General features: G+C 42.6%; 2 protein-coding genes across 3 annotated transcripts; one reads left to right on the top strand and one right to left on the bottom strand.

Annotated features, from left to right (window-relative positions):
• Positions 1 to 2852: 2852 nt before the first annotated feature.
• On the bottom strand, positions 2853 to 4524 carry LOC134291620 (zinc finger protein 25-like). The gene is made up of 4 exons (XM_062859602.1): positions 4229 to 4524; positions 3603 to 4081; positions 3248 to 3538; positions 2853 to 3186 (listed from the first exon to the last, which is right to left on the bottom strand). Exons 1-4 carry the CDS (start codon positions 4367 to 4369, stop codon positions 3039 to 3041), a joined length of 1059 nt encoding a protein of 352 aa, XP_062715586.1. The 5' UTR covers positions 4370 to 4524; the 3' UTR covers positions 2853 to 3038.
• A 4998-nt stretch (positions 4525 to 9522) lies between these two features.
• LOC109424689 (transcriptional repressor RHIT) lies at positions 9523 to 11444 on the top strand. Of its 2 annotated transcripts, XM_019699856.3 has the most exons (5): positions 9523 to 9651; positions 9709 to 9879; positions 9935 to 10536; positions 10768 to 11058; positions 11128 to 11444. In XM_019699856.3, the coding sequence occupies exons 2-5, from the start codon at positions 9736 to 9738 to the stop codon at positions 11312 to 11314; spliced, it is 1224 nt and encodes a 407-aa protein (XP_019555401.3). In that variant the 5' UTR covers positions 9523 to 9651; positions 9709 to 9735; the 3' UTR covers positions 11315 to 11444. The 2 variants fall into 2 exon arrangements, with proteins under 2 accessions (XP_019555401.3, XP_062715585.1); XM_062859601.1 differs by having other exon boundaries at positions 9605 to 9879.
• Positions 11445 to 17224: the final 5780 nt, after the last annotated feature.

Raw genomic sequence — 17224 nt, 5'->3', positions numbered from 1 at the left:
GAACTATGGAGGAATTTCGGTAGCATTACATAGACGACTTCAAATGGTTCTACGAAAATCATGGTTACGATAGACGGGGGGGGGGGGGCGGTGTCGGGTCACGAGAGCCAAGTTTGGGAAACGATGTTCTAAAGGAAACCATGGAACAATTTTGAAGGAATCCATGGAGGCCAGGGGTTTATCAAAGAGTTTTTTATTTCTGAATGAATCTTAAGCGAACTGCAGAAAAAAATATGAATGAATCTATGGATTTCCTAAGGAAATCCCTGGGAAAAAATATTGAAGGAATACTCACAGGTAGGTATTTAGAAGGAATCCATGGCTGAATTACTAAAGATTTCAAGGAAGGCTTTCTCAAGTGTAAGCCCTTCGGCTGCTCCGACGGGATATAATCTTGTTGTGGGTGGGATTAAGTAGAGCACGGGGTCGTCTACTCAAAATAGCACCGTTCTGAACACTAGAACACCCTAGTCCACTTACCTGAGCGGGAACTTGATTCAAAATCAACTCACGGTTCGGGTGGAAAGGGAAACAACCAGTCACCGATACCAAAGCAGAATGCGGACCGCTAAGAATGAGGCATAATAACCCCTTTCTGGGTTCGAAACAGCGAAATAAGAAAGCAGTGTATATGATGTAATCAGGGAAATGCGTCCAAAAAGAATACTCTGACCACCATTGCATTTAACTACATATTACATACATTTATTCGCCCTTTTGGACTTTTACGAGAGAGACGGCACATGAGAGGGTACTTGCGCTTTTTGTGGTCTGGTGGTGATGCTACGATGACGGCTTGGTGGTGGCACGACGGCGGCACGGCAGCGAAACTGGTGATGCGGAGGCACGGAGGCAAGATGGCTGCTTTGCAGCTGGCCGAAAAGCACGGCGGAGGCACGGCTGCTCGGTGGCTATCGAGCTGACATGGTGGGAGGCTTGGGTGCTGTATCGGTTCCCTACCGGTTCGGAGTTGGTGTGGATTGATGGCTTGGGGCGAAACTTGTCGTCAGCTGACCTTGGCTGCCTTGACCGATGGCGGAGTCACCGGGTCCTGGCCGGATGGATGGCGGTAATCACCGGTGCTTGACCAGTGGAATCGGCGGGAATCACCGGCGTTTGGCCAGTGGATGGCGAATTACCCGTCTTGGGCCGGTGTCCTGGTGGCTGGATGGCAACTTGGCACGTGGTAGCTGCAGTTTGTCCCAAAATGGCGGTTTTTCCTATAGCTTGCGACCCGTTCTTCTGTCCGTGAATAGACCTGATCCCAAGATGGCGGACGGGATGGCTATCGAGCCGGGAGATTCTGGCGTGAATCTGGGTTTTGGCGTCGTCCAGTCTGCGGATGGAATAAAGGCTTCGGGGATGTGCCCGAAGAGCCGTAAAAGAAAAGGCTCGAGATCGGACCTGATCCTGGTGATTAGTACCCTCGTCTTTACAATCGTCTCTCCCTCCTCTCACTCTCTCTCTCTCTCTCTGATTTTACACAAAAGAAATTACCTTTTCTTATAATGGTTTACTTATAATTGGCACAGATGGTGGTTTTTCTGGTTAACACACGTGGCTGTTTAACTAGATTAACGAATTTTACATTTAGCATATTCACTAACACATTAGCTCTAAGTTACTAACCGTACTGTAGTTTTTATTTAAGCACTAACACTTAGTTTTAAGATAGCTTTGTAGGTTTTAACTTGGCTTTTTAACTGCGAAATAGACTTTAAGAAACACAAAACACTGATTAGAAATATACACTCTACCCTAAAATGTGGGCTTTTAAAATTACTTTTTAAGATTGACCGACGCGCACTTCAATCTTCTTTGGCGGTCACGGACAGAAAGAAAGATCTTTCTCCAATGGCGCATGATTAAACGGTCTACAGAGAAACCGAACTATTCCGAGTGTCGGCACCCAGTATAGTCGTGATGGTTGGTATCCCTTAAGGAACTCTGAGTTGCATTACCTTAAGCTTCAAACCACTGTTATAATAAGTGACAGGTGTGAGCATCCACTACGAGTGCTATATGAGTAGCCAGCCTGCGCATTTCACCGACAGCTGTGAGTTCTCCACCAGTAAGGCTGTCAGTTGGTTCAGGGTTGGATTTGGGATTTAGGTGCTTACTGGTGCGCTAGGTTTAAATGAAGGGATTGCTTGTGGAGGAGCCAACAAGCTTATAAATTGGAACCTACGGTTACACAAGGAATCACTGGAACATTTCCTGAAGAAATTAATGGAGGAGTTGTTGAAGAAGTTCGTGAATGGTTTTCTAAATTAATATTTCATATAATTTCTGGAGGAATCTCTCGAAGAATTTCTGAAAGAGTTCCTAAAGGAATTCTGATGAAATTCACGGTGGAATTTCTGAAGTAATACTGCAAGATTTTCTAAAATAAATCTTTGAGAAATGTTTGCAGAAATAAAATTTTCTTGATACCGGACAGGATATTTTTCTTACAAAGCAAAACATTTTGAAAAAGGCTCAGGTAACCAAGCTCCATCCATGACCTCTCCCAACAGGAAATCGGGTTTGCGCCAGTGTAGCTGCCTCCTCCTTTCTCCGCTCTTCTTAATGATAACCTAACTTCTTGCGAAAGGGTTAACCTCTCCACTATCACTACTACTTTGTGCTTGATTGATTAAGCTCATATTTTAGGCCCTGAGTTTCACGAGAGCCACACCTGAGCCCTGCATTAACGCGATAAGGGACAATTTACTGTGAGAGGTGCCCAGGTATCTTACAAGCTCCGTTAACGATCGAGCATCTATTGATCCCCTCGATTACTCAATCCTTGGCACGGGTTGCTTGACACCTTAAATGGGAAGTAATTTAATAATCTAAACACGTTGTACTCTATCGGAAATCAACAAAATGTGTTTTATTTGCATCCATTGTTTGTTGACTAAAGCTTCTGCTTAGGAGATATTACAAGTATGAATGTATCCAGCTTGCTATTACTCTTCTAAAGAGGGTTAGGACTGTATGGGTAATAAATAAGCCTTAAGGTGGTATATCTAAATGGCCGACGAACGAAGTGCTTCCTATAACGAAGCTTTATCCGTAGCATTTTTCTGATGTCTTTCCAGATGCGTCTTAAGGTTGTTTTTCCGGTAGAATGTATGTCCGCAAAGTTCACAAACGAATGGCCGCTCCTTTAGATGTTTCTTAAAGTGCAGCCTCAGTTCACAACTGAAAAAAAGAAAAATTTGATTTTAAAGGAATTATGTTAAACAACAAAGGAACAACTCACTTCGAGTAGGTCATATAGTCACACTCGGTACACTTGACCGTTGGTTGCTCAAAGTGCTTGCGCTTATGTCTGGCCAGCGCCGTCCTTTGGTAGAACGTTTTCTCACACACCGGACACACATATTTTCGCTCCTTGGAATGCGTCACCTTGTGTAGCTTCAAGCTGTCCCGGCGAGTATACTCCTTGTCGCACTGATCGCATTTGTACATTTTGAGGCGCGTATGGACGTTTATGTGTTCGCGAAATTTGTTTCTGGCGGCAAACGAACTCGGACAATGCGGACATTGGTACCTGTAAATTTGAAATAACACTGTTGTTAGGTATGCACGATTGAATCTAACCCGATCTCAATTACTTCCGTCCGATCTTTCGATCATCCATAGGCTCCACCAGGAACTTATCCAAATCTTCTGCAGAATGTGTCTTCGGAAAATTGTACTGTTCCGGTACAAGTTTTTCCTCTTTGGTGTTTTCCGGGGTCGTTTCTTCATTCTCGGCTTCAGCCTTTTGCAATTCAGCATATGAGATGTTTTCTTGGTGATGATCATTATCTGAATTTTCTTCTACTTTGATCGTACCTGTTGGTTCATTTCCCAAATATTGCTCTGTCGTGAGATCATCATGAGACGATTCTAACATTATTTCCTCTTTTAATACCATCTTTTCCTGCCGGTTCAGTGATTGATCGTTATGTATTTGCTGTTCCGATAACAGTTTTTTCTGATAGATTGTGTCATTGTCGATGCAAGATGTGCAGAACCGATGCCACTGTTTTATCTGAGATATGCAACAGCCACATATGAATGGGTAGCCGGAATGCTCGCTTTTAATAATCTGTAATTTTAAGGATCATCAGTTTATGCAGTAGGTTAATTTATTAGTATCTCATCTGCTTCAAAGTACAGTATTAATTTCCCATTTTCTCTCTCAAACGATAGGCACTCTTCTGAAGGTGCACTAACTCTATAGATATATACTTACCTGAATTGGGAGATACTGCATAACAAGTTGCTCCAAAGATTGTTCCAGGGAGTCTTCGCTTCTGCCGGCGATTTCATTGTGAGCAAAGTTTAGATCTGTACCATCTTTTAGACACAGCCGACATAGGGTGTACGCGTTCATTGTGAGACTAATGCGACCTGTTGAGTATACCTATATAGATTAAGTCGAGAGATTTGGATAGCTACCAAATAAGTTATTGAACCATTGAAATTTCTTTTAAAAATGTTGCAGACTGATTTTTATCTATACGAATACAAGCTTTACAACAAACAGTCGAGTTGTAAGAGTCAAAATCAAATCAAAACAAATACAAATTCATCGCGTCGACGTTGGGCCACTGTGGGCTAAAATTAAATTTTGACAAAAAATGTACGTACTTAATCTTTTGGAATATACATGTAACGTCAAATGAGCTTCAAATGAAACTCAAAATACAACATCTCCATACCCCTTGAAGACCCCTGGACCGCTCCTGAAACCCACTGGAACACCCTGAAACGTCCCTCCTCCTTGAAAACCTGTGGCCGCTTTTGAAACCCCCTTAACGACAAGGTATTTGGAGTACATAGCTCAAAATTTCTAGAGCACCGTTTTTTAGAACCGTTGAACGGATTTGGATGAAAATGCATCACGCTAATTATTCAGTGGTTGTCAACAGCGCATTTCAATCCAAATCCGTTCAACGGTTCTAAAAAACGGTGCTCTAGAAATTTTGAGCAATGTACTCTAAATACCTTGTCCTTAAATCCGCTGGAACACCCTCGAACGTCCTAGATATCCCATGGAACCTCCCTGAAACTTCCTGGGACGCTCCTGGAACTCCCAGGATTATCCCTGAATTTCCATAGAGCGCCCTTGAAAACTCTTGGAATATTTGGACATCCCTGAAGCCCCATGGAACGCTCTTAAAGCCCTCTGAAACGTCTTGAAACACCCCTGAAACCAAGCTGAAACTCAACAGGATCTGAAGAGTTTTAACAATGTCTTACCTCTCGTCATACTTCGGTAAGTTACCCTACACAGCCCTATTAATTGTTTTTCCACTGGGGTGGATGCCGCACATCGATGCCGGCGAGGCGTGAAGACAATCATACGATAGATTCAGTTCAACTTTGTACATTATACGAGAAACACGCAAGGTAAAAATTCCTTTGTATAGTTTTCACTAAAATTCGTGGTCCACTCTTTTTCCGGTTATCCGAAACCTACGTAGATTCCCCTGTGCGGCAAATCGTACTCTCCCACAGGAACCCTTCGGAACCTCCCCCCCCCTCCCCCCCTTTGAAGCACCATAGAACACTTCCAAAACGCCTCTAAATCCTCGTGAAATCTCATGGAACACCCAGGGAACCCCATGGAAAGCCCCTGAAGTCCAATAAAAACTTCTGGAACGCACACCTTCTGGACACCCTTGAAACCAAAGTGTTTCAGGGACGCCTCTGAAACCCCCTGAAACTCGTATAAAACCTCCTGAAACCCCATGAAACGCCCAAAAAAAATCTACGTAAAGCTCATGAAACACTCTTAAACGCCCCTGAAATCCCTTGAAGACACCTGGAACGCTCCTGAAACCACTCCCTGAAACACTTTTGGTCTGTTTGTCTGTCTGTCTGTCTGTCTGTCTGTCTGTCTGTCTGTCTGTCTGTCTGTCTGTCTGTCTGTCTGTCTGTCTGTCTGTCTGTCTGTCTGTCTGTCTGTCTGTCTGTCTGTCTGTCTGTCTGTCTGTCTGTCTGTCTGTCTGTCTGTCTGTCTGTCTGTCTGTCTGTCTGTCTGTCTGTCTGTCTGTCTGTCTGTCTGTCTGTCTGTCTGTCTGTCTGTCTGTCTGTCTGTCTGTCTGTCTGTCTGTCTGTCTGTCTGTCTGTCTGTCTGTCTGTCTGTCTGTCTGTCTGTCTGTCTGTCTGTCTGTCTGTCTGTCTGTCTGTCTGTCTGTCTGTCTGTCTGTCTGTCTGTCTGTCTGTCTGTCTGTCTGTCTGTCTGTCTGTCTGTCTGTCTGTCTGTCTGTCTGTCTGTCTGTCTGTCTGTCTGTCTGTCTGTCTGTCTGTCTGTCTGTCTGTCTGTCTGTCTGTCTGTCTGTCTGTCTGTCTGTCTGTCTGTCTGTCTGTCTGTCTGTCTGTCTGTCTGTCTGTCTGTCTGTCTGTCTGTCTGTCTGTCTGTCTGTCTGTCTGTCTGTCTGTCTGTCTGTCTGTCTGTCTGTCTGTCTGTCTGTCTGTCTGTCTGTCTGTCTGTCTGTCTGTCTGTCTGTCTGTCTGTCTGTCTGTCTGTCTGTCTGTCTGTCTGTCTGTCTGTCTGTCTGTCTGTCTGTCTGTCTGTCTGTCTGTCTGTCTGTCTGTCTGTCTGTCTGTCTGTCTGTCTGTCTGTCTGTCTGTCTGTCTGTCTGTCTGTCTGTCTGTCTGTCTGTCTGTCTGTCTGTCTGTCTGTCTGTCTGTCTGTCTGTCTGTCTGTCTGTCTGTCTGTCTGTCTGTCTGTCTGTCTGTCTGTCTGTCTGTCTGTCTGTCTGTCTGTCTGTCTGTCTGTCTGTCTGTCTGTCTGTCTGTCTGTCTGTCTGTCTGTCTGTCTGTCTGTCTGTCTGTCTGTCTGTCTGTCTGTCTGTCTGTCTGTCTGTCTGTCTGTCTGTCTGTCTGTCTGTCTGTCTGTCTGTCTGTCTGTCTGTCTGTCTGTCTGTCTGTCTGTCTGTCTGTCTGTCTGTCTGTCTGTCTGTCTGTCTGTCTGTCTGTCTGTCTGTCTGTCTGTCTGTCTGTCTGTCTGTCTGTCTGTCTGTCTGTCTGTCTGTCTGTCTGTCTGTCTGTCTGTCTGTCTGTCTGTCTGTCTGTCTGTCTGTCTGTCTGTCTGTCTGTCTGTCTGTCTGTCTGTCTGTCTGTCTGTCTGTCTGTCTGTCTGTCTGTCTGTCTGTCTGTCTGTCTGTCTGTCTGTCTGTCTGTCTGTCTGTCTGTCTGTCTGTCTGTCTGTCTGTCTGTCTGTCTGTCTGTCTGTCTGTCTGTCTGTCTGTCTGTCTGTCTGTCTGTCTGTCTGTCTGTCTGTCTGTCTGTCTGTCTGTCTGTCTGTCTGTCTGTCTGTCTGTCTGTCTGTCTGTCTGTCTGTCTGTCTGTCTGTCTGTCTGTCTGTCTGTCTGTCTGTCTGTCTGTCTGTCTGTCTGTCTGTCTGTCTGTCTGTCTGTCTGTCTGTCTGTCTGTCTGTCTGTCTGTCTGTCTGTCTGTCTGTCTGTCTGTCTGTCTGTCTGTCTGTCTGTCTGTCTGTCTGTCTGTCTGTCTGTCTGTCTGTCTGTCTGTCTGTCTGTCTGTCTGTCTGTCTGTCTGTCTGTCTGTCTGTCTGTCTGTCTGTCTGTCTGTCTGTCTGTCTGTCTGTCTGTCTGTCTGTCTGTCTGTCTGTCTGTCTGTCTGTCTGTCTGTCTGTCTGTCTGTCTGTCTGTCTGTCTGTCTGTCTGTCTGTCTGTCTGTCTGTCTGTCTGTCTGTCTGTCTGTCTGTCTGTCTGTCTGTCTGTCTGTCTGTCTGTCTGTCTGTCTGTCTGTCTGTCTGTCTGTCTGTCTGTCTGTCTGTCTGTCTGTCTGTCTGTCTGTCTGTCTGTCTGTCTGTCTGTCTGTCTGTCTGTCTGTCTGTCTGTCTGTCTGTCTGTCTGTCTGTCTGTCTGTCTGTCTGTCTGTCTGTCTGTCTGTCTGTCTGTCTGTCTGTCTGTCTGTCTGTCTGTCTGTCTGTCTGTCTGTCTGTCTGTCTGTCTGTCTGTCTGTCTGTCTGTCTGTCTGTCTGTCTGTCTGTCTGTCTGTCTGTCTGTCTGTCTGTCTGTCTGTCTGTCTGTCTGTCTGTCTGTCTGTCTGTCTGTCTGTCTGTCTGTCTGTCTGTCTGTCTGTCTGTCTGTCTGTCTGTCTGTCTGTCTGTCTGTCTGTCTGTCTGTCTGTCTGTCTGTCTGTCTGTCTGTCTGTCTGTCTGTCTGTCTGTCTGTCTGTCTGTCTGTCTGTCTGTCTGTCTGTCTGTCTGTCTGTCTGTCTGTCTGTCTGTCTGTCTGTCTGTCTGTCTGTCTGTCTGTCTGTCTGTCTGTCTGTCTGTCTGTCTGTCTGTCTGTCTGTCTGTCTGTCTGTCTGTCTGTCTGTCTGTCTGTCTGTCTGTCTGTCTGTCTGTCTGTCTGTCTGTCTGTCTGTCTGTCTGTCTGTCTGTCTGTCTGTCTGTCTGTCTGTCTGTCTGTCTGTCTGTCTGTCTGTCTGTCTGTCTGTCTGTCTGTCTGTCTGTCTGTCTGTCTGTCTGTCTGTCTGTCTGTCTGTCTGTCTGTCTGTCTGTCTGTCTGTCTGTCTGTCTGTCTGTCTGTCTGTCTGTCTGTCTGTCTGTCTGTCTGTCTGTCTGTCTGTCTGTCTGTCTGTCTGTCTGTCTGTCTGTCTGTCTGTCTGTCTGTCTGTCTGTCTGTCTGTCTGTCTGTCTGTCTGTCTGTCTGTCTGTCTGTCTGTCTGTCTGTCTGTCTGTCTGTCTGTCTGTCTGTCTGTCTGTCTGTCTGTCTGTCTGTCTGTCTGTCTGTCTGTCTGTCTGTCTGTCTGTCTGTCTGTCTGTCTGTCTGTCTGTCTGTCTGTCTGTCTGTCTGTCTGTCTGTCTGTCTGTCTGTCTGTCTGTCTGTCTGTCTGTCTGTCTGTCTGTCTGTCTGTCTGTCTGTCTGTCTGTCTGTCTGTCTGTCTGTCTGTCTGTCTGTCTGTCTGTCTGTCTGTCTGTGTAGAGCTGCATGTCAAAAAACACAGTAGACAAGCAGTACGACGTTTGCCGGGACAGCTATTAATTTAATAAAATTGATAAAACCACACAATAAAAGCCTCAAAACGTTAATCGATAGTTTTTTACCTAAATTTGCTAGGAAAAATATAAAAACCATTGTTTATTTCAGTTTTTTTTTCTAATACCTATATGACTTGCAGCAACTATAGGTACACAATTTCTACTATGGAGGTAAAATTTAACGTTGGTTGATGTAGTGGCGCATCCCATTGAATTCTTATGAGACCCACCACTACAGGAAAGGAACACTACCAACACTATAGGTGCAAAAGAGCAAAAAAGTTAAGGCGAAAATACCTAATTGTTTAAAATAGATTTTTCGGCAAATTCTGAACACAAAACTGGATTAATGTTATTAATTAGGTATGATGCATCTATGAAAAATGTCATTTGCAAGCTTTTTGGTCAAAATAGTGCTAAATTTTCACTACCACCACTATTGGTACTACATCCACTAAGGGAGCTTTTACCCTACATACAATTTTCAGAAATCGAATTAGAAATCAGAAAGCCATTAAATCGAAAAAAAAAACTTTGATGCCCACAGTAGGGACTTATTTTGACATTTCTTGCTTGTTACGACAGGGCACGGCATAAAGATCACATACCTACCGTGGCTTCAGGGCATAACATATTTAAAGTGTGAAACATAAACAGTGAATTTCTTTAAGTTTTTAGAGGTCAGAATTATATTTTATTAGATTTCCGTTTAGATTTCCAGGTACCACCTAAACCGAAACATGAATCCCGTAATTCCGGTATGTCGGTTGTGCCTGAGAGATGACCCGGATCATCCATTCAAAAACGATGACTGTGCTAACAACACAGAAAATTCCTCGGAACTGCCTTTGACGGAACTTGTATTGAAATATCTTCCAGTCCAGGTTAGTGAATGTGAAATTTATGAATCCGAATTCTCATTGCCTCTTCCATTTCCAGATCATGACATCAGAAAGCTCAGAGCCTCCGATCATATGTGATTGTTGTTCGGCTCAGATAAAACAGTGGCACAGGTTCTGTACAACTTGCATCGATAATGATAAAATCTACCACGAACGATTATCTGAACAGCTGGTACATGATGGAACTGTACTACACCATGAAGAAGTAATGTTACTGAAAGAGGAAATGTTGGACATTTTTGGTGATTTTCCTGAGACAGTAGATAGTCAAAATACAGAAACCAAACCATTGGCCATAGATGAAACTGTAGAAGTTTCAAATAACGATGAAAATGCGGTGGTTTCAGAAATGCAAGTGGAAGTCGAAATGGAGGAAGAAGTCGAAATGCAAGCGGAAGTCGAAGATGAAGAGTGGAAACCAAAAAAGGCGAACAAAAAGGTGAAACCTTCATCGGAGAAGCCCAAAGTTTCACGACCGAAATCGGACGATGGTCTGAATTTGTTCCTGAGGAGGCCTTGTGGGCCAAAAAGTCAACGTCGTAAGAATCCTGGTCCCAAGGAAGCTGAGATGTGTCCCATCTGCGGGAAATTCGTCATGATATTGAAGCTGCACATGCGACAGCACCTCGATGATCGAAGGTTTGTTCTGTATATTAGTGATCAGTGTGGGGAATTGGTTCAATACGCGTTTCAAATGAGCATTTATTTATTTGAGCGGCAGCTGATAACTTCAAGAAACCGTATGTATGGAGCACTCAAACTCATGGCTAAAATCGAGTCATCACTTAGGGGACGCGTGTTATCCCGATATCCCTTAATTTTTATCTTCCTACAAATTTGAATATTAATAGAACCCTTCCAACCATGCAGGTTCCAATGTCCGCACTGTCCGAAGGCATTTGTCGCAAGAGGTAGCTATCTCGAACACGTAAACATCCACACGCGAGAAAAGCTGTACAAGTGCGATCAATGCGACAAAGAGTTTGCTCAACGGAACGGATGGAAGGCGCATAAGGCAACCCACGCCAAGGAGTTTAAGTTTCCCTGCCCGGTGTGCGAGAAGGTCTACTACCAACGGTCAACCCTCACCACCCACAAACGGATACACTTCAAACTACCGACGATCAAGTGTCCCGAATGTGACCATATGTCATTTTCTAAGTACGGCTTCACCACATTCATGATGTTTCTCTACCAAGCATTTCTTTATACCTATTTGGCTATTTTCAGGGGTGAACTGAAGTTACACTTTAGGAAACACCTGCCGGATAGGCCGTTCGTCTGTGAACTCTGTGGACGAGCCTTCAATCGGAAGGATACTCTAACAACCCATATGAAAATACATCGGAAACGAAATACGGATTCAGACTCCGGTAAAGATGTTAAGCAGCCTTCTAAAGTTAAAACGACGGAATGATCGATTGACGTGTATTTTTATAGGTCCTCCAAAGCATTGAGCTCATTCGTTTAATTAAAAACTTAACGTATCCGCTATTCTTGGTGAATAGTTTTCGGGATTGCATTGAAATAAATATAATAACATTTTATTCATATGCATTTTTTTTATACGTTAGCCAGAACCCATGGGCGTAGCCAAATACCTATATCTCTAAGAGGACTTAACATTAAGTTCTTAAGAATTTTACACCTAATAACAAGCTTGGTTGAATGGCCAAATTGTGTGGTCGTTATCCAAGGAATACAAAAACAACATGCCTAATTTTCCGGATCTTCCGAACCAGCTCCAATAGGGAAAAAGAAGAACTTTCTAGAACCATATGCTGCTATAGAGTGTAGTAGCTAGAAATTCACAAATAAACATCATGCACGAAACATGAGATTTTTTTAGAATTCCTCCAGGAGCACCTTCACAAATTCCTCCAAGTATTAATTGAGGCACTTCTCCAAGATTTTCTGCTTCGTGAATTCTTCCATGGACGTCTTCCGCGGATTTCCGATAGTGATCAGGGATTTCAGGGCTTGTTCCACGATATGCTTCAGGAATTTCTCGCACGATTCCTCCAGCATTTTTTCCTAGCTCCCTTCAGTGATTCCACAAGGGATTTCTTGTAGAATTCCATTAGGGATTTCAGCAGGTATTCCTCCGGGAATTTCCCCTGGGACATTTCTACATAAATGCTATGTTAAGAAAGCTCTCTTGGGTTTTCCTTAGGAGTTTCCCATGGTATTGGTAACAGGATTCCCCAAGGAAGTCCTTCAGGAATTCATTTCTCCAATAATTTTTCTGTGATTTTTCTCTAGGCAATTCTCGGAAACTCCTCCTGGGATTCCGTCAGGAATTCTTCCTGGGATTCCACCAGGAATTCTTCCTGAGATTTCTCCAGAAATTCTTCCAGGGATTCCACCTTAAATTACTCTAGGAATTTCTTCGAAAATTTAAGAATTCTCCCAGGAATTCCTCTGGGAATTCTTGCAAGAATTCCTCAAAAAATCCTCCAGGAATTCCACTAGAGAATCCTCCAAAAGTTCTTCTAGAGATTCCTCCAGAAATTCATACAGGCATTTCTCCAGAAATTCCTCCAGAGATTTCTCCAGAAATTCCTCCAGAGATTTCTCTAGGGATTCCTCTTGGAATTCTTTCAGGGATTCTTCCAGGGATTCTTCCAAGAATTATTCTAGGGATTCCTCCGAGAAATTATGCAGGGATTCCTCCAGGAATTTCTTTACAGATTCAGAAATTCCTACAGGCATGTCTCCAAGAATTGCTCCAGTAATTGCTCAGGTATTCTAGGGAATCCTTTAGGAATTGCGCTAGGTATTCCTCCAGGAACACCTTCAAGCATTCCTCCAGGAGTTCCTCCAAGAATTCCTCCAGGGATTTCTCTAGGCTTGCCTCTAGACATTCCTCCAGAGTTTCATCCAGGATTTCCAGTGACTTCTTCAAAAATTTCTCCAAGAATTCATTGGGGAATTAACACAGGAATTCCTCTGGGCATTCCTTCAGAAATCCCTCCAGGAATTGATCAAGTAATTCTTTCAGGAATTCCTCCAGAAATATCTACAACAATTTTTCCAGAACATTCTCCAGAAAATTGTCCAAGAAATTCTCCAGAGATTGTTTCAGAAATTCTCCCAGGAATTCCTCCCGTAATTTATCCAGAAACCCTCCAAAGATCTTCTCCAGGGATTCCCCCGGAATTTCCTCCAGGAATACATACTGGAACTCCTACAGGACTTCCTCCAGATATTCCTTCGAACATTCCTCCAAACATTCTTCTAGATGTTGCTACAGGCATTCCTTCAGGAAATCCTCCATGAGTTCCTCTAGGAATTCCCCCAGAGATTCCTCCAGGAATTCCTCAAGAGATTTCTTTAGGTATTCCTCAAGGATTTTCTCCAAGGACTCCTTTCAGAATTCCTCCAGAAAATACCCCATGAATTTATTCAGGAATTCCTTCAAGGATATCTTCAGGAATTGTTTAAAGAATTCCTCTATGAATTCGTTCAGAAATTCGTACATTGATTTCTCCAGGAGTTTCTTCAGGAAATCCTCCAGGATTTTTTCCAGAAATTCCCATAGAAATTCCTCAGGGAGTTTTTCCAGGAATTCTTCTTGGGATTCCTCCAAGGATTCTTCCAGAGATTTCTCTAAGAATCACTTCATCAAATTCCTCAAGCGATTCCCGAGGATTTTTTCAGAATTTCTTCCAGGAACTGCTTTAGGGATTTTTTAAATAATTCCTCCAGATTTTTTTCTAGGAATTCATCGAAAGATTTATTCCGAAATTTCTTCAGTGATTCCTGCCAGAATTTCTCAAGAGAACTGCTTTAGGGATTCCTCCAAAGATTTTTTAAAGAATTCCTCCAATTTTTTTTCTAGGAATTCATCGAAAGATTTATTCCGAAATTTCTCCAGTGATTCCTGACAGAATTTCTCAAGGAAATCTTCCAAGATTTCCTCCAGGAATTCATCCAGGGATTACTGAAGGAATTCTTTCAGAAATTAATCGAGGAATTTCTGGAAGAGTTTCAGAAATTCCTCGATTCAAGTATATTCCAGAAATTCCTCAAGGATTTCTCCAGGAATTCCCTCGGGAATTTCTCCTAGGATTCTTCCTACGATTCTTTCAGATATTCCTCCAATAATAACTTCCCAGATTCGTACAAAAAATCCTCCGAGGATTCCTCCAGGAATTCTTCCAGAAATTCCTCCATGGATTGCTCCAGGAATCCATTCAGAAATCTTCAAGGAATTCCTCCAGATTTTTTTCTAGGGATTCCTCCCAGAATTCCTCTTGAGATTCCTCCAGGGATTGCTCCAAGATTTCATCAAGGAATCTCTCCAGAAAATCATACAAGTAGTCCTTCACAAATTCCTCCGTGAATCCTTCCAAGAATTCCAGGGAAATCTGCAAGGAATTTGTCCAGAGATTCCTCCAGCCATTCCTGCAGAAATTCCTCCAGGGATACACCCTGGAATTTCTCCTGGGATTCATCCAGGAATTTCACCTGGGCTTCCTTTAAGAATTGTCCCATGTATTACTTCAGCAACTCTTCCAAAGATTGATTCACGAATTCCTCTGGTGAAAATCCTCTGGTGAAAATTTCTCACGGGATCTCTTCGAAAATTCATTCAAGGGTTTCTTCAGAAATTTCAGAAATCTTTTCATCATCTTTTCCACGGATGCACCCAAAAATTTCTCCAAGATTACCTGAAAATTTCGAGGAACTCCTCCAGCGATTAGTATTGGAATTCTATAAGATGGTTTTAGAGGGATATTCTAGGAGTTCATCCACAGAATTGTTCAGGAATCCATCCATGAATTCGTACAAGAATACTCCTGCAAAGAATGCTCCTGCAAAAGAATTCTTTCAGAAATTCGTCCTGCGAATCTTTCAAAAGTGTATCCTTATATTATTTTTTTCTCTTAGAAACCCTCCAATCCATTGATTTTTAAAGAAACTTCTCCAGAGATTTCTCAAGGAGTTTTTCCAGGGATGTTTTGAAGATGTTCCTTTAGAAGGCCCTTCAGGGATTCTTCCAGAAATTTGTCAAGGGACTCCTTCAGAAATTCTCCCGGGAATTCCTCAAGGGTTTCCTCTAACGTGTTTGTTTCAGGACTTATTCTAGGATTTCTTCAGGAATTTTATCAGGGATCTTCTTCCGAATTGTCTGTTAGGATTCTTCGGAAATTTCTCCAAAAGGTTGCCTTAAAATTATCCAGTTTCTTCAAATGTTTACTCAGGGATTCCATCAGGAATTCTTACAATAAGTCGTCCAGGGATTTTTTCACGCATTTCAAATAAGAGTCACGGCAGCGCTGGTTTTTGTTGCGCAGAAGTCCCTGTGACTTAATTTAAACGAATAAGTACTAACATGCTAGACGGGCTTTCAGATATTTCTCTAGGGAATAATTCCGGAATTCACCCAGGAAAAACTCTTTCGGAATTCTCCCAGGGTATCCTCCCGGAATTTCTCTAGGAAATGCATCATAAGTTTCTCTTGAAATTCTTTCTTAAATTCCTCCAGAAATTTCTTTTTTGAATACATTCCAGCTATTTGTCCAGGAATTCCTTCAGGTGAATTCCAGGATTTTTTTTTATTTGAGAGTTCTTCGGAAAATTATTCGAGATTTTCTCCATCGATTCTTACTGGGATACCTTCAGGTTTCCTTCCGTGTTAGTTCTAAGGATTTCACGAGAATACATTAAATAAGTCTTTTAAGGATCCTACCGGAAATATATCAATTGACAAATCTATAGGATTATGCTCTGAGATGAGTATATGTAATAAGATACACCGGGGCAAGTTGAAACGGGTGGGGCAAGATGAAACACGAAGTTTTGAAATAGTTTTCAATACAATTTGGAAATTTGTCTTTCGCCGAAAGATTGTTTGAATCAAAAACTATGTGTTTTGGCATTCAAGCTGTTTACCATCATTGAATAACATCATGTAAACCCGCTGTTTCATCTTGCCCCACCCGTTCAACTTGCCCCGGTGTACCTTATAGGAGTATCGAAACTATCTTTAGGGAAATTCCGGCAAGAACGTACTCGGAACAACACAAGGGAAAAGTGATGCAAGACATTCGAAGATTGCTAATAAGCATGGACAAACAGGATGATTTATTACATTTCATTTTCATTTTCATTTTGCAGTATTTGGTGGGGCAATGAGAGCGCAAGTCAGTCCAAAGCCGATGATAAGGAGGGGTAATGGCTGAATAGTCTTTGCTGACCACATAAACGCCATGGGATAGGAAAAGGGTATTTTGGTGAGAGATTAGGGTGTTGGTACAGACTTGACAATATCAATGCTATTCAGATGCAAAATAATTTTAAGGCTCAATAGTGAATCGCCTACCTTCCAAAACCAAAAAACAATAATTCACAAAATACCAAGCAAGTCATAGAAAGAAAAAGTGCCCGATTGTTTATTTTGTCAATTATAACAAACGGAAACTTCTACCCTCTCCGACTCGCCAGTCACCCCGGAAAAAATGTCCCTTCAGTTCTGGAAAATATATTATCCCCAATTAAGCCTTTAATCGAATTGTCCGCGTGGTCTTGTAGTACCCCTACTAGTACTAGGTAAGAATCAGTCATTGCCATAAATATTAAATGCTAGACATGACCCCATGGATAGCATTTGCATATGTAAAAGCTTTGCTGACGTGACTTTCCTATTAGGCAATTCTCTCATTTCATGTTTGTCTTCAAAACCTTATCAAGCTTAGAAAATTGAAGTTGATAAACAATACATTATAAGGTTCGAATTCCCATAGAATGAGATCATTCATTCGCACTACAACACTATAGGAGATAATACCACATTGGCTGATTACAGTACAAATGTGAAAAATCTCCCTTTTCCCTCTATCCGCAACCCGGGGACGCGCCCTGTTGGATTTCGAAAGCCTCGGAGAATATTACAAACTTTCAATGGCATTCCCATAAACTAACCCACATTGCCCATTCAGGGGTCTGACTGGGCCTATTACCCTCCCTCAGTTTGTAATATTCTCTCCAACTTGGAATTATATTTTCCCGGCACATAAATGATTTCGACAAATGTTCGATATACTATGCAGCGTCATGATCAGTATAACTATATCAGATGACTTGAAGATCTGATTCTTACATAATTGTTTGCCATTGATTGTACATTCAGCTATTCCAATCATTACTGCCTGAAATCAAAGCTTCCTGGAAGATATAATCCAAGCCCAGGGATGGACAAACAGGATGATTTATTACTGAAATAACTCCAGTTAGTCATAGAAGACATTATGTAGACATTTTCAAAAAAAATCTTCGGACGGGCTTCCATTATGTTCTACTTGAGGAACTGTTGAAAGAAATC

The sequence above is a fragment of the Aedes albopictus genome, chromosome 3 (assembly GCF_035046485.1).
Source record: "Aedes albopictus strain Foshan chromosome 3, AalbF5, whole genome shotgun sequence".
Classification (NCBI taxonomy): domain Eukaryota; kingdom Metazoa; phylum Arthropoda; class Insecta; order Diptera; family Culicidae; genus Aedes; species Aedes albopictus.
The sequence above is the reverse complement of the archived record's forward strand: the minus strand, read 5'-3'. Positions and strand labels throughout refer to the sequence as shown.